This window comes from Sinocyclocheilus anshuiensis, unplaced genomic scaffold (assembly GCF_001515605.1).
Source record: "Sinocyclocheilus anshuiensis isolate Anshui unplaced genomic scaffold, SAMN03320099.WGS_v1.1 scaffold562, whole genome shotgun sequence".
In the NCBI taxonomy this organism is placed as follows: Eukaryota; Metazoa; Chordata; class Actinopteri; order Cypriniformes; family Cyprinidae; genus Sinocyclocheilus; species Sinocyclocheilus anshuiensis.
This window is the reverse complement of record NW_015544158.1, coordinates 598,147-612,904: the sequence shown is the minus strand read 5'-3', so window position 1 is coordinate 612,904 and position 14,758 is coordinate 598,147. Positions and strand designations below refer to the sequence as shown.

General features: G+C 34.9%; 1 protein-coding gene across 2 annotated transcripts; it reads right to left on the bottom strand.

Moving 5' to 3' along the window:
• Positions 1–4,536: 4,536 nt before the first annotated feature.
• On the bottom strand, positions 4,537–10,607 carry LOC107695491 (T-cell surface glycoprotein CD3 zeta chain-like). 2 transcript variants are annotated; one of them, XM_016495426.1, is made up of 8 exons: positions 10,433–10,607; positions 6,777–6,874; positions 6,610–6,681; positions 5,731–5,781; positions 5,459–5,491; positions 5,207–5,263; positions 5,013–5,042; positions 4,537–4,723 (listed from the first exon to the last, which is right to left on the bottom strand). In XM_016495426.1, exons 1-8 carry the CDS (start codon positions 10,488–10,490, stop codon positions 4,646–4,648), a joined length of 477 nt encoding a protein of 158 aa, XP_016350912.1. In that variant the 5' UTR covers positions 10,491–10,607; the 3' UTR covers positions 4,537–4,645. The 2 variants fall into 2 exon arrangements, with proteins under 2 accessions (XP_016350912.1, XP_016350913.1); XM_016495427.1 differs by having other exon boundaries at positions 4,645–4,723; positions 5,203–5,263.
• Between the last annotated feature and the right edge of the window lie 4,151 nt (positions 10,608–14,758).

Below are 14,758 nucleotides of genomic sequence, written 5' to 3'. Positions count from 1 at the left end.
GTACTGTTTCATCCGTAGCATTGCTTTTAACACTCTCACATTTTAAATTCTGTGACAAATAGGTCAGAGTCTCTCCTTATTGTCCCTTTCGTCTTTTGTTACTGTGGCCCTGTCTGTCAATTTTTGTTACGACTGTTTGTTAGCGATGCTATTTGTATTTTATTGTTAATATGATTTGAAATACCTCAGCAGCACTTACATGGAAGGTTCACTTTAAGCAAAAGACACCAGTAGTCAACTCCAGAATGTACAAAAGCTGTTTCTTACAGTCAATTTTAACATGACCAAGATGTAAAACAAAACTACAAAGTATAACAGGAAAATCTGTAATAATAATGCCACATAAGTCTACTACTGCTATTTCAAGTACTACTACTACTACTTAAAGGGTATGTCCAGGTTAACTTGTAATGAATATTTTGTTATCCTACTTGCCAAAGTAAAAAAAGAAAAAGCCTTTGTCTTTGCGGCTGGGTCTTGTTGCTGCTCAATCCGCTGGTTCTGTCCGGAAATTTCAACGTAGCCTCTCTGGACGTGTAGATTTGTGTGTTGTTTTGTGCATTAGTGTCATGACCCGGTGGTCGCCAGGACTGTGGGGAGTTACTGATATATTTATATAAGGAATTACTCCAAGATTAGAGAACTTCTTTTCTAAATTCTATATATATTCACTTATGTAAAATGCTCATATTTTATATTTGAACTAATATCTAGTTTGAATGTAGTTTTTGTCATGCTTATTCACTAAAAGGAAAAAAAAAAAAAAATCACTTCATTTATATTATAGCTATGCTAAAAAAGAAAAAGAAAAAAAAAGTCAAGACCAAAAATTGCAACCACACCCTTGTGATGTGGGAGTGGCTGTTGTGTGTCCTGCCCACATTTAAATGTGTTTGTTTGAGTGGGATGGGCTTGTGATGGTGCTCCTAAAGGAAAGCCCCCAGCTTTCATTGATGTAACAGACTTGATAGCACCAAACTATTCTTACTTACTTTTTTTTTTTTTTTTTTGCTTTTAATGAATTTCATTTGCCATGTTGCATTTTAACAATCATTTGAATTTAATTACTTTATGCCTTTTTTTGTATATCATGAGGGAGCAACATCACTGGCTTTCTTAGTTTAACAAAAACTTGCATTTATCATTTATGTCTTACTATTATTTCAGAGTTTGACACATTGTAGCAAACTATGTTGATGTGAGAGATGATTTTGTTTCGGTTGTGAATTTGTGTGTGTGCGCGCATGTTAAAGAGGATGCAACCAAGCATGCACCAATGTCAAAACTCTTATGGTGCATATCAACCATGAAAATAACGCTGTGAGTTTTATTTGTGTTTTGTGATATTTTGGAAGTGTTGCTACCTATTTTGTAGGTAAAACTCAAGCCGGTTGGATACCTGTTAAAAGCTTTACTAATAACTCAACTCCAGCTGATATGTAGGGGGCGCTAGTGGTGCATTTACTTCAAATGATAGTACTTTAGAGAGGTTCTGTCTGACATAATATCTTAAAAGTGAGACTCATTGGTAGGAAATACAGGAAACTGATTTTTAAAAAAAAGGAAGCATCATGCATCATTTGATGCAATTGACCACTTGGCTGTAAATGATATCTTTTTGAACCTGTGTGCTCATGATATGTTTCGGATGTGATTTATCGAAGGATGTTGAACCTGGCAGCAGCTTTGTACATTTGAAGTTGTTGCGGATCCTTTTTGGCGTGTGTGGATGCTCTGACTTGTGATTGGATAGTTTCTCGATTGTAGTGGGGTTTGCCGCTGTAGACCCTCAGTCTAGTGACAAAATAGGATCGTTACAGAAGAGGTCATGCACCAGAGAGCAGAGCGAGAGCTGGTCTGAGTAAAGGAGCTGTTGTATACCTCATTTATAACTCAAAACTGAGTAAAACTTACTTTAATCTACTTCAAAAGATAAAATAATAATAATAATAAAAAAAAGATCTGTCCCAGAACAGAAGCCTGCAGATGTCGGTTTAAAGTTTGGAGTGAGGAACCGGATGGATACCCAGAGGACCGCACAAGCTCATGCATATTAAAAACCCATCCCACTTATTTATATTTTGCTTTTGATACAAATTTAAGTTCACACTATAGCTCCTCATTCATTTTATACCAAAGCTTTTTTTATGATTTTACAATCATCGTCTTTATGAACCCCCAACCCTTATTTGTTGCAGGGTTTGACCATTCATTCTTTTGGGATTTGCGGTCTGCTTGTTCCTCACCTTCTCAGTGGTAACCAAAGACTTTCAAAGTGATTGTATGGACTAAACTCTCTCTTCTAGTGCCCTGCCTCAACCATTAGCTGATGGTTTTAGATCATTGGTGACTCATGTGGCCAAGTGGGTGGGGTTTAGTAGAAAGAGGAAGCAAAATGGCTCTGCCGGCTTCTGGAAAGGACTTAAAGTAACCCCTCATGGGCTGGGTGATGTTTTTTAATACACGCTGAAAGGATGTCCTGGGCTCACTGCAACCTGCTCAGGATAAACTGTCCTCTGGAGTTCCACTCTGTGGCTGCAGCAAGGCAACACTGTTTCTATGATTGTCTACAGAAAACATGCAACGTTTCTCCATAGTCATCTTTTAGGTGCGTCATCCCGTGGTTTTGATGTTCTGTCAATGTCTTTTATCTAGCTTTGCTGTTTCCACTGTCATGATTTCAATTGGTTTGATCAGCTGTGCAACTATGCATCGTTGTCCTCCATCCTGCAAGGGCAGCATCTGTGCGACACGGTCCTTTTCAGATGGATCTTAATACTTTTATGCCGAGTGGAGAGTCGAAAGCAACTATAAGCTCTATCCCAAAGCAAAAATATCCAAATATGTAATGTTTTACAAATGCAGATACCAAAGATTACTCTGTTCTTTTTCCTCTTCCTTCCCAAACCCTGCAGCTTGTGTATTAAGAAACAGAACCCAGCTCTGACAGTAGTCCTAACCTCAGTAATTCCAAAGCTTAGATGTATATTTTGGTATTTTTCTGAGATGCTTGTGGGGAAAAAAAAAGTTTGTCGTTTTTAATTTTCTTGTTCGTTGGATCTGTTGCTCTTTTTCTGTAACAGCATGGAATTTAACTGCAAAAATGTCTAACTGTAGGTGAAAGAAATAGTATTTTTGTATGTTTTTGGATGTGTCCGTGTATGTGATATCAGTTTCACTGCCCAACTTATTGTTTAAAAAAAAAAGGTTAAGATAAAAAAAGACTGTACATAATACTTTGGTCACTGATTTCAAAAGAAATCCCTCTCTATACTCTCATTTCCATGTTTCCTACGGCTGAAGCTCAAGGAATGTGTTCCATTCTCACCTGGTCACATACTGTAGATTGTACTTCTAGATCTCCCTTCAGAACGCTGTAGCTCACCGTTGTAATAGTGATGATTGGTGTGATTCTGAGTATCACTACAGACCTGAAGTCTAGTGCCATTCCTGGCCTGTTATCAAGCGAACATACACCCAAGACTGAACGCTAAACGGCTACATCACTGTAGCTTAGAACTGAATGATTGTGTAGAATATAAGTATGTGAATCAGGATACATGCTAGATTTGATGCATTTGTCTGCTGTATTTTGTTTGTTTTATATATATATATAACGAATCTTTTACTGTAACTGTACAGTTCTCTTTTGTTGTAAACATCATTAAACCATTTTCCAAGTGTTTTAATATTCTAACATGTCTTTGGTGTTTTAATATTTGTCATATTTTGGATCGTGTTGATGAATTTATGGAGCTGATATCAATTTTAGTTTATTTTTAACCTTATGCTTTACAGTAGTACACCAAATATGCAATTTTACGTACAAAATATGTAGAAAATAACAGTACTACCTCTCCAGACAGAGGTTTTGTACTTAAATTGTCTTATAAAATTTATAAAAAATGATCTGTTCATGCCTTGCATTAACATTCAATATCATGTATTTAAAAAATGCATCTATACATACATAACGCACACTACTGTTCAAAAGTGTGGGGTCTGCAAGATTTTTAATGTTTTTGAAAAGTCTCTTATGCTCACCAAAGATGCATTTAATTAATTAGAATACAGCAAAACCGTAGTACTGTACAACAATAATACAATTTTAAAATAACTTTTCTATTTTAATATATATTAAAATATTGTTTAGTCCTGTTATGGCAAAGCTGAATTTTCAACAGTCATTACTCCAGAATTCAGTGTCACATGATCCTTCAGAATTTATTCTAATATGTTGATTTGGTGCTCAATTTTTTTTTTATTTTTTTTTTATGATTTTGGAAGCAGTTGTGCTGCTTAATATTTTTATGAAAACCACTGTAATTTATTTTGGATTCTTTGAATAGAAAGTTCAAAAGAACAGCATTTATTTGAAAAAACGTTTTTAACATTATAAACACGTCTTTACTGACACTTTTGATCAAATTCATGCATCCTTGCTAAATAGTAGTATTAATTTAAAAACAAAAAAAAATCTTACTGACACCAAACCATTGAATGGTAGTGTATGCAAGACTACAAAATACAGGTTAGTCAAAGTAACAAATGCAAAAAACAATACATATAAATGCATCCAACAAAGATACACAATTCGTCTGTTAGTTGGCAGATACAAGTTGCTCCTGGGCTTGTGCTAATTGTATTAATTGTGTAATGTTGCAGTGGGAAAAGTTTCCATCTCCACAGCCTCGGCTGCATCCCTGTTTCTCCCTGTTCGACCCTTTAAAGGAATAAACAAATGACTTGAACTGATGAATTTTGACTTTTTTCCTTTTTACAAAACTATAGTCTGTTTTAAACCTACCATGTGATTACCTAGAACACTTATAAGACAATTAAGAGGATACGTTTGGGAATAGTAACTTGCTAAAAAGATGATTGTATAAACATATTTGTAGAAAAATGTTATATACCAGGTGGTCATAAAAAGGTATTTTTATGTTTAAAAATATATGAATGCCACTGAGGTACATATCAAACCAAGTGTTTAAAATGAATTGGTACACTACCTCATCAGATTTGCTCTTGCCTTTGCGAGGCTGCAGACAGAAATAGAAAATTAATATTTATATTGATTTGCCAACGGAGCACAGTACGTATATTATGCATCACACCACTGGGTAAACCTCACATCAAAAACACTTCCTAACCCCACAACCCACACACTTCTCTCATATTCGGTCCGTTGCCTTGATACACTTACTTTTTTTCCCTTAGTTCTTATTTCCTGGTATTCATCACTTGTATGTGGTCTCAGTTCCTAGAAAATACACAAACCAAAGTAAATAACACCAACCACCATTGCAGAGCGATTACTAAATGTAAGTGTTCAACTGTAAACAACCACAGGAGGGCAGCAGGTATTAAAGATGTCGCACTAATTTACCAAGGTAAGAAACATCTGGTTCATCTTATCTGTTACTCACATCCTTTTTTGCAAGCAAGTGTTACTGACCTGATAATGTGTCTCTGGCTCTCGTCTTCTAATCTGAAACATGTAGATATTGGTAGACATCTAAAAATGCCTCTTTTTTTTCTTTCAGAACTGCAATTTAACCTTTATCATTGTATCATTGATTACAAACAAGATTGGAGATCAAGGCAGGAAGTAAAGTGTACAACACACTAGATACCATTAATGTGCAGTTAATGTACTGCTATGCTCTATCTGCCATTGTGGCTAATGTAAATATATTTACAATAAATTCAAACATAAAATAACCTCACCGGTCTATCCAGTTGCTGATAATCGGAACTCATCTGAGGCAGATCCAAGTCCTAAAACATACAGCACGCACGTTGCCTTAGTATTATTTGGGTCATAGGCAGTACTTTTGAATTTTGTAACGATTAAAAATAAATATGCTTAATTAAGGGTTAAACCCGACTTTAAGAAGCTCTGGCCAACTCAGGGTGCGAATTATCGTGGGACTTGAATAAAGTAAAAATGTAAAAAGTACCTACATATATTTGTAGGTTGTTTTACCTTAAAGTATTAATATTTAATTAGAGTTTTTCAACATTTTCAGTAACCACAAAATGTTAGATTAAAAATGAGTCAGGGTACATATTTGTACGGTTAACAGATAGGCCTATGGCGTTGTTACCATATGCAACCCATAGTAGGCTAGAGCTAGACCGTATTAACACTGCCTATTTAGCTATCACTTTATTATGTCTTTACACATTACAAATATATCACAACAATGTTAGTGTTTTTTTTTTTTTTTTAAAGGCCTATTTAAAGATTTTAGCTGTTCTAGGGTTGCCAAAAGACCATTTGAGTTGTTCAGGTGGCGAAAATAATAGCATACATGTTGTACTATATAACGTTTTTGATTATAGTAAGGAAAAAATAAGGAACTTCATAAATGGCCAGTTTTTATTTTCCGAAGTGCATAGCAACCATGCACATCACAAATATGGCAACAAACCAAAATGAAGTTCAAACCAAAGTAGTGAAACTGTTTAAAACTCCAACCAATGTTTACTTAATTGTGGGGAGGGAGATGGAAATGCACTTACATAGTATTATCATAGTAGGAAGTATATTTGAACCTTGAACATGAACCTCTGTTTGGGAGATATTTATTAATGAGAACTCACTGTATAGACAGGCTCATTGGGGTTACGGGCCGGTGACGCAGGATCTGGAGGAACAGGCCCTTCCCTTGTAAACTAAGCCATACAAGGCAGAACACAGGTTAGCGGTTAAAACCGTGAGGTAAATTTCTTCACTTGGAACAAACGGTGCATGCTAGGGCTCAACTTACCTTCTCTCTGAAGTAGAGAGCAGTAAAAAGGATAGAATACAGCAGCAGGAAAACATCTAAAACATAGCAATACGTTGGGTCACTCACAGACAAGGCCTCTGCAAATAGAACAAACATTTTTAAAAGACTTTCGTAAAGTACTGAACTAAAATATGGTGTTTCGAATTTGATGGCGTGTTCTTGTTATTTATGGATATGTTTTGTAATGTTTGTCTTCTTTTCTTCCTTTCTCTGCTTAGTTGGTTTTGTAATTTTAAAAAGCAAGAAAACAAGAAAGAATACATAAGAGAATGGAAGAATGAGAGAAAAAAAAAGTCTGAAAAAACATCGTTTATGAGAAGCACCACTAGTACCTAAACCACCATACAAATAAAAAAAGAAAAAAAAAACTCTGTATTTAGATTACATTAAGATGTTAATTTAGTTTTAAGGCACCTAAGAAGTTGGAAAACATTTGAAAAATTGTATATGCCTAAATGTCTATGGGATGTTAATACAATTTTCCAACCCCAAGGCTTTAGTTCTAGAGTCACTGATTCATATACAAAGACTTTCTCTGATGTTTTCTTTCTTGTTAGAAATTCTTGTAAAACATATTAAAATTTGAGTTTAAACAGGGGCATCCCAAAAGCGGCACACAAATGATCTGCTTGCATTTATTGGATTAAATGTGTATAATGCAAACTGGCTTTACAACTTTATAAACAAACCACAGAGACCAGTTAAAACTTACTGAAATTCTAAGGCAAATCCAACAAAGCTGAAATATAGATTATATGCATTTTAGTGTAAATATTGCAGAAGGTGTCTTAATGTATTGTGTAGTATTTATTTTGTGTCACTTTTTAAAGGTGGTTTAGTGACGACCTGCCAAGGGACTGCGGGTGAAAATTAGCCTCTGGCTAAATCCGGTGCAATGCACTGAATGGAAACATTTATTAAAAATAGTACACTGTCCCTTTTTTTAAATAAATAAATAAAAACAGTGCACACATGTATGGAACATTTAATCGGACTGCTCAATATGCCGCGGACTCTCTTATTTAACAGAACAATCAAAATAAATCTATGGATAGTATTTGAGATTACTTGATGTTTCATGAAGACTGTGTCTTGATTGTGAACAAAACAAGTCTAAATGCATTTTCTACGAACGTGACTTGAAATGACGTAAATGTGTATATGAAAATCTTCCAAATACCACTATTTGCACCATGGTTTGTCATAACTGCACAACACAAATAAACAACTGAAATTCAATTAAACAGACAAAACTCGAGTTACATTGCACTTTTTTTTTTTTTTACAATATATACTGCATTCATAATTGTTCCTCTTAAACAGAGGAAGATGGGCCACATCCAAATACTTCACGAGCACTGCATTGCGATCTATTAACTTAGCAAGGTTTTTTTGGATAAACTTCAATATCTAACTTGACATTTAACTTTAATTAATGACTTTTAACTGTAATCAGTTCTCAAAGATATTAAGACATTTCTGCACTAATGATTTTTACCTATCATTAGGACAAATAAAAACATTGAAGTAATTGAGAAAAAAAACTGTGTAATGCAAGCATGAATCAAATAAACTTTGGTCTAGTCACCACTCTACTGCTATAAATCTATAAGTAATGTTTATAAATAGCCAATGATTAGATAAATGCATTAAATAAAGTAACTAAAACTAACATGCACCATACTGTATGCTTTGTCGACAGAGTTCATTCGGCACATGGTATGATGTGCATACTGTGATCTTAAGGTGCTTGTTTGGTAACCTACTGAAATATTATTTTAGACAATTCTTGCCTAATTAAATGTAAAATGGATAAGTCTCATTCATCACTCTCATCGTAATTTGTTTCTATATTAAAAACGTTTAGAGGTTCAAAGAACAAAATAATCTTTATGAAAAAACTGCACTCATGCCTTCCTGTTCGAGGCAGAAGGGGCCCAGGCTCCTCTGTCTGTCTCTCTGTGATCTCTGTGTAAATGTGAGTGTGTCATCTTGTTCGGTGGTTTCTCTGCATGGGTCTAGATAAGTGCAAGAATGAGCACAAAACAGTGAAGCCCCCATTGCATCACTGCAGATCAAATCGGTGCTTATGGGGGCTGGTGGATGAAGGTTAGCAAACTGACCACACACCTTTCACATGCCATAGGGGCAAAAAGCAGTTTTCTTCTGCAAGATCACTGCATACAGAAACAAGGGCTTAGTAACAATCAATATACAGTATATAAGTCTAGAATGCAAAAAAAATAGACACGAATATTATGAAAACAGCAAATACACACACACACATATATATATATATATATATATGGAAACAGATTTTTTTTTGTCGTATGCAAACCATCACAAAGCTAGCCCGTCGCACAAAAAAAAAAACACCAAAAAAAAAAAAAAAAAAACAATGTACTGGTACTGTATTAAAATTAAGAAATTTTCCGTAAAACACCTGTATTTTGAATTTTGCACCGCATTGCATTGTGTTTTAGCATTAACGCATTGCATAAAATTAACAGATAATGTCCTGTCAGATTTTTGTTTTTGTTTTACAGTGTACATTTATCACTAATGCATTACTTATCACTAGCTGAAATTTGTTTGCTTAAAATAAAAGAATGAAAAACACAAAGAGGTACTTTAGATTGATTACAAATTTAAAATCGTCAGTAGGTTTTATTATTTTAGGCCCCTAATTACCTTGAAGAAGCTATTAATATTAAAATTAAGTTGTTTACCTAGTGCGATTCTATTTAATACTGTATATGACAGCAACACTGAATCATGATGAATTAAGAAAATGAGAAATAGTTTTTTTAAATTATGCCACATTGACTGCTAAGTAAGCGTTATCGTATACAACAGATTTAACGATTTTGCAGTTCGTTCCAAATGCAAGAAATATCTAGTAGATGAATATTTGGATTTGGGCTAAAATGGTTGTACATATGTAAAGGGGCTATGCCATCAGTTATCTATTTTGCCTCAAACTTGTACCTAAATTCTTCCACTTACGGCGTGGCAGCAAACACACATATTTAATAGGGATCGAAAATTAGTTTGTTGTCTTTTTGGCATGTTTTGTTATTAATTTGCAGCACAAACCTTTTGTGTATTTGTACAAATGGTATGTTTCTAAAATATTACTTTATTCACAAACAAACATTTCTCTAACTAATACTATTTAAAAAAAAAAAAAATGTTGCTTTGAGCATTTGTATTGAACAGATAGAAAGCGTTAATCAACTCTTTCAATTACCTAAGTATATATACTACTGAATATATAATCACCTTCTGCATCATCTTTTCAGATATTATGTTGCAAACTCAATAGTGTATTGCACAGTTGTCACTTAAAAGTCTTAGATGTTACATTTTATGCTACAAGACTTGCTAGTTGTACAGGGAAACTAAAATGACCACATGAAGATGTCCTGATGTTTGACCTCAATGTTTTTTTACAGGAAAAAACACAAAAACGTTATAATATTCAATTTCTAAACATTTGCTCCTGACAGCGACGAATACAGATTTCACAACCTATATAGTAAACCATCAAAACGCTGCGCTGAATGTGCTAGATGTATGTAGATGTATGACACCCTATGCAATAAGTATGTAGAGAGCAAGAGAAATAATGTTACCTGTGAAGGACACATGTGAGGCCAAGAACAGTAGAGTGATTGTCCTGCTCATTTCCATTACATTCCTTGAAATGATGAAGTTTCTGTGGATGCCGCACCTTACTGTTGCTTGGCCTGTAAGTGACGTGCAACAGTTTTTAGCCTTTCTGTTTTGATTGCTTCTACTGTGTCATTTCATACTGCATCTTTTACCAAACAGGAAGTGGCCCTAGCCCTGAGTTTTCTGTTCTAGTGAATGACAACCACTGCCTCCACCAAAGAGTCTCTTGTCCTCTCATCTCAAAAAAGTCTCACCAGCATTTCCTGTATATTTTTAGACCATCTTCAAGCTAACAGTTATGTGTCTTTCATGTGTATTTATGTGTATTGCAGGTTACTTCACAGCCACTGTCTGCTGAGTTTGATTTTTCCATTTTAACAGCATTGGGTTGATGTCTTCATAACAGATCTGAATCAAACTTGTTTCCCCCTGCAGGAAATCATACACAATAGAAATATTCTAACAGTTAAGGAAAAAATAAAATAAAATCAGGCAACATCTTCAGAACAGAAATCATAAACTTCCATCTGTAATTCTTATATCAATTAATCAAAGTTTTTTTTTCTTTTCCTTTTTTTTTTTTTTATTAAATATACATTGCAACTTGCAGTTCACAAGCTAGTTTGTGCATGTTGTGCCCCCTGCTGTTTTGCATTTGCCATTGGTGTGTTTTTATACACATGTACACTAGTACAAGTTTAAATTAGAATAATTTTTGACAAGGTAACAGGGAACATTCTCAGAACTTTGGCTAACATTTTGGCAAGGTTCCTTTGGCAAGTTATGAACAAACATTCTTACAGTAACATTAAAAGAATGTTCGTTTGAAGTTATATGGTCTTTGGTAATGTTCTCAAAATGTTAGCACAAAAACTTTTTTTTTGTTGTTGGATGTCTAAACTTTTATAAATGTTACAACTTGTTTCAGAACTTGTTTAGAGACCATTCAAAAGTAGCGTTCCTATAATGTTTGCAGAATGATATAATGTTCCTTTCATGTTTGCATTAACAAAAAGAAAATTTGGATGTTTTGAACGTTCAAAGACAATTCAGAAATAATGTTTTCATAACTTATTGAGAACATTAGCAAAACATTCTTAGAACCAGTGGCGTAGCAAGTCAGCCCCGGGCCCATATGCAAAAAAAAAATGTGTATAGGCCCCCCTAAACGTTATTGGCTCCAACTCGGTTAACTTATTGTTGATTTTTCTGAAGTGATTAACGTTACGTGTATTCACAAGCTGTTTTATTTACGGTATAAATGCTTGGAAATAATATTTAACGTTTTCAAGTCCATTCATCATTTGTAGCACGCAAGCCACCCAATAATCGCAATAAGCTTTGTGCTTTGTTACTTATATTAAAACACAAAGTGTCAGCCTTCTGTCAACTTTATAATAAAATACTACAAACAATAAATGTGTTTTTACGCTTCTAAATTTGTAGTGAGATAACTATATTCGTCTCAGTTCAAGCAGCATGTGAATCAATGATATTTTCAATATTTGCAGCACGAAATAAACATGAATAAATATTTGAATGCATGTTGAAAAAATCAGAACAATTTAATACAAACGAATGTTTCATGAAATCGATCAATTAGAGTTTCAAAAAACGTCAATAAGCCTACCTTTTATTGCTATTTATATGTTAAATGTGAAGAATGACAGGTTGGATGCCACAGACTTTTAATTTAATTTATTTTTTTGGCGGGGTATAGGTGGAATTCACACATTAACTTCACGCAATAGGCCTATAACCTGATTTTATGATCGTAATTTTGACTTTATTCTTAAAATATTATGACGTTAATCTTATTTTTCAACATGATACTAAAATGCTGCCGTTGGCTATTTGTATACTGCATGCAAACACAATCTTGGTACAGAAGGCCAAAAAAACAAAAACAATAAATAAATATAAGGAGATATTTGAATTATTTATTAATGAACTAGTATTTTCTGAGTCTGTCACAAGATGAAGTTGACGATCCTGACTCTCCATCTCCTCAGGACTCGCGCCTTTAGAGAGAAATACATCTTTACGGATTAGCCTACATAATGAAAGAGTTTTTGTTTTCTATTTGAATTATTTCGTTTCAAAGTATTTAAAGCAGTCTATTAGATATATTTATCATGTCTGTGAGGAGGCAAGTATTCGCTGAGAACCGCTCCTGCTCAAGACCAAGACGACAGAAAGCGCATCCTGTTTGTTTTCCTTAATTATTTTAAAAAAGCACAGACTTTTGTTGATATTGTTTGTGAGTGCACACAAATAAAAGTAGACCCTTTACAATTCCGAATGTTGCATTACTCTTACCTTTATGAGCAAAAATGATGGCATATGTTAAGTTTCCACTCTTAAGAAAAAAATGCAAGTGATCACGCTGGCACCTCCATCTCCTGTAAAGCGCGCTTCAGCTTCCACTCTCCGCACAAACGACTGTATATGTAAGGGATAATTGACAACGTGTCGTCAATTATTCCGCTTATACTACGGTTACCACACCTCAAGACATCGATCAGATTATATATTTAAAGGTATTCCTCCGGTTTTTGTACTTAAATTGCTATTGTGAGTAGGAATATTTCTTCCGCATCTCATCCAACGCCTCTTCTGCTAGTTCCAAAACGTCATTTTAAAGCTGGTAATGGAGGCTTGAGCCGTTGATAGCATTCTAATGCAGTTATTAATGAAGTTATTAGAAAGAGAGCGAGAGAGACAGAGACACACAGAGAAAGAGAAAGAAAGAGAGAGAGCGAGAGCTTGTGTAAATTAGGCTACCTCTGTGCGTCCCTCAACAGTGTTCTGCAGCAGCGTCTCTAAACAGCGCTGTTATTACTTCGCTAGTGAGAAATGTCATGTAGCCTTTAAGTTGCTACACTATGTAGGCTAACTGATCAAATCGTCAGAGCAGCGCTGCAACACCTTTTTGTGCAAACTGCGTGACCGTAGTATGCGTGTGCGAGCACGTGTGATTGCAGTACTTCCTGTGTGCTGTATAGGTACTGTATGCTACTTTCCGTCATTACAGTTAACTATGCGAAGTGATATGGAACTGTAATGCGGTCAAGAGAGCTGCCTGGAACTACGTTCACCGTGCGTTTCCCTGAAACGTTCGTCAGCCAATCAGATTCAAGCATTCAACGGCCCCGTAGTATAAGCATCTAACAGCACACATTTATCTAGGTTACATTTTTAAATTAATATTGTGAATTGCATGAAGTGTTTTATATCTATAGATTTTATTTTAGGCAAGTCATGTTGATTTGAGAAGGCTAAATTGATCAAACATATGCTCAAATCGTTACTTTAAAAAACAACAACTTGAATTTAACAAACATAAAATGTTCCAAACATATTTCTAAATTAACTTAATAAAGAAACGAAAATAAATATAACCACTTTGCCATTAAAAACCAAAACTGGACTAGCCTATTTGCTGCAACAGCAGCTGTGTAAAGGGGAAGAAAGAGAGAGAGAAAAAAGACACGGGCTCGGGTCAGACTCAGGCCGAGAATATTCTGATAAACTGTCGGAAGGGCCGGCCCGTGCAGGGCTCTATTCATTCCCTCGTTTCAATTAAAGGTTCCCGCTCGGCTCGGCGGGCCCACAATACGCCCGGGCCCATATGCACCTGCATACAAGACATTAATTAATTAATTTTATTAATTACAATATTTGTGGTACTTTACCTTTTTTTTTTTTTTTTTTTGCTGATTTTGTTTTTATTTATAAAAAAAATGTTTTACTGTTTCAGTGTAGCTGAAAATGTCTAATAAGCTTTTTTAAAGGCAGATTCCACTGTGACAACTTACTTCATATAGAGTGACAACATTCCACATGATTCTATGAACTGTATCTTTTTTCCTTGGTAACATAGTTGGAAATGTTCAATAGCTTTAAAATGTTTCAAGTCTCTATCACGTGTCTATACAGAAACTGATATTACAAAATGAATCTAACTTGAGAAATATTCACTGGAGGGAAAAGATTGACCACTAGCTCCAGTCTCCCTCATAACTGCTGTCAGTGTTAGATTAATTTCATAAAACAATTTTACCAGGCTCTCTAAATACACCATTGCAAGCAACATAAAAGGGTAAAAGGTCAGGTACCCGACTCTCTCTCTCGCGCTCTCTCTGGCTCTCTCTCTCACACACACACGCGCGCGCGCACACTCCGCATTTGAACAGTCAATAGCAAATACTTAAACCAGTAACAAAACAGTAGCTGATTCAGAAGCGCCAGATTGTCATAGCAAAGTCAGAATTACCTCCTCTCCT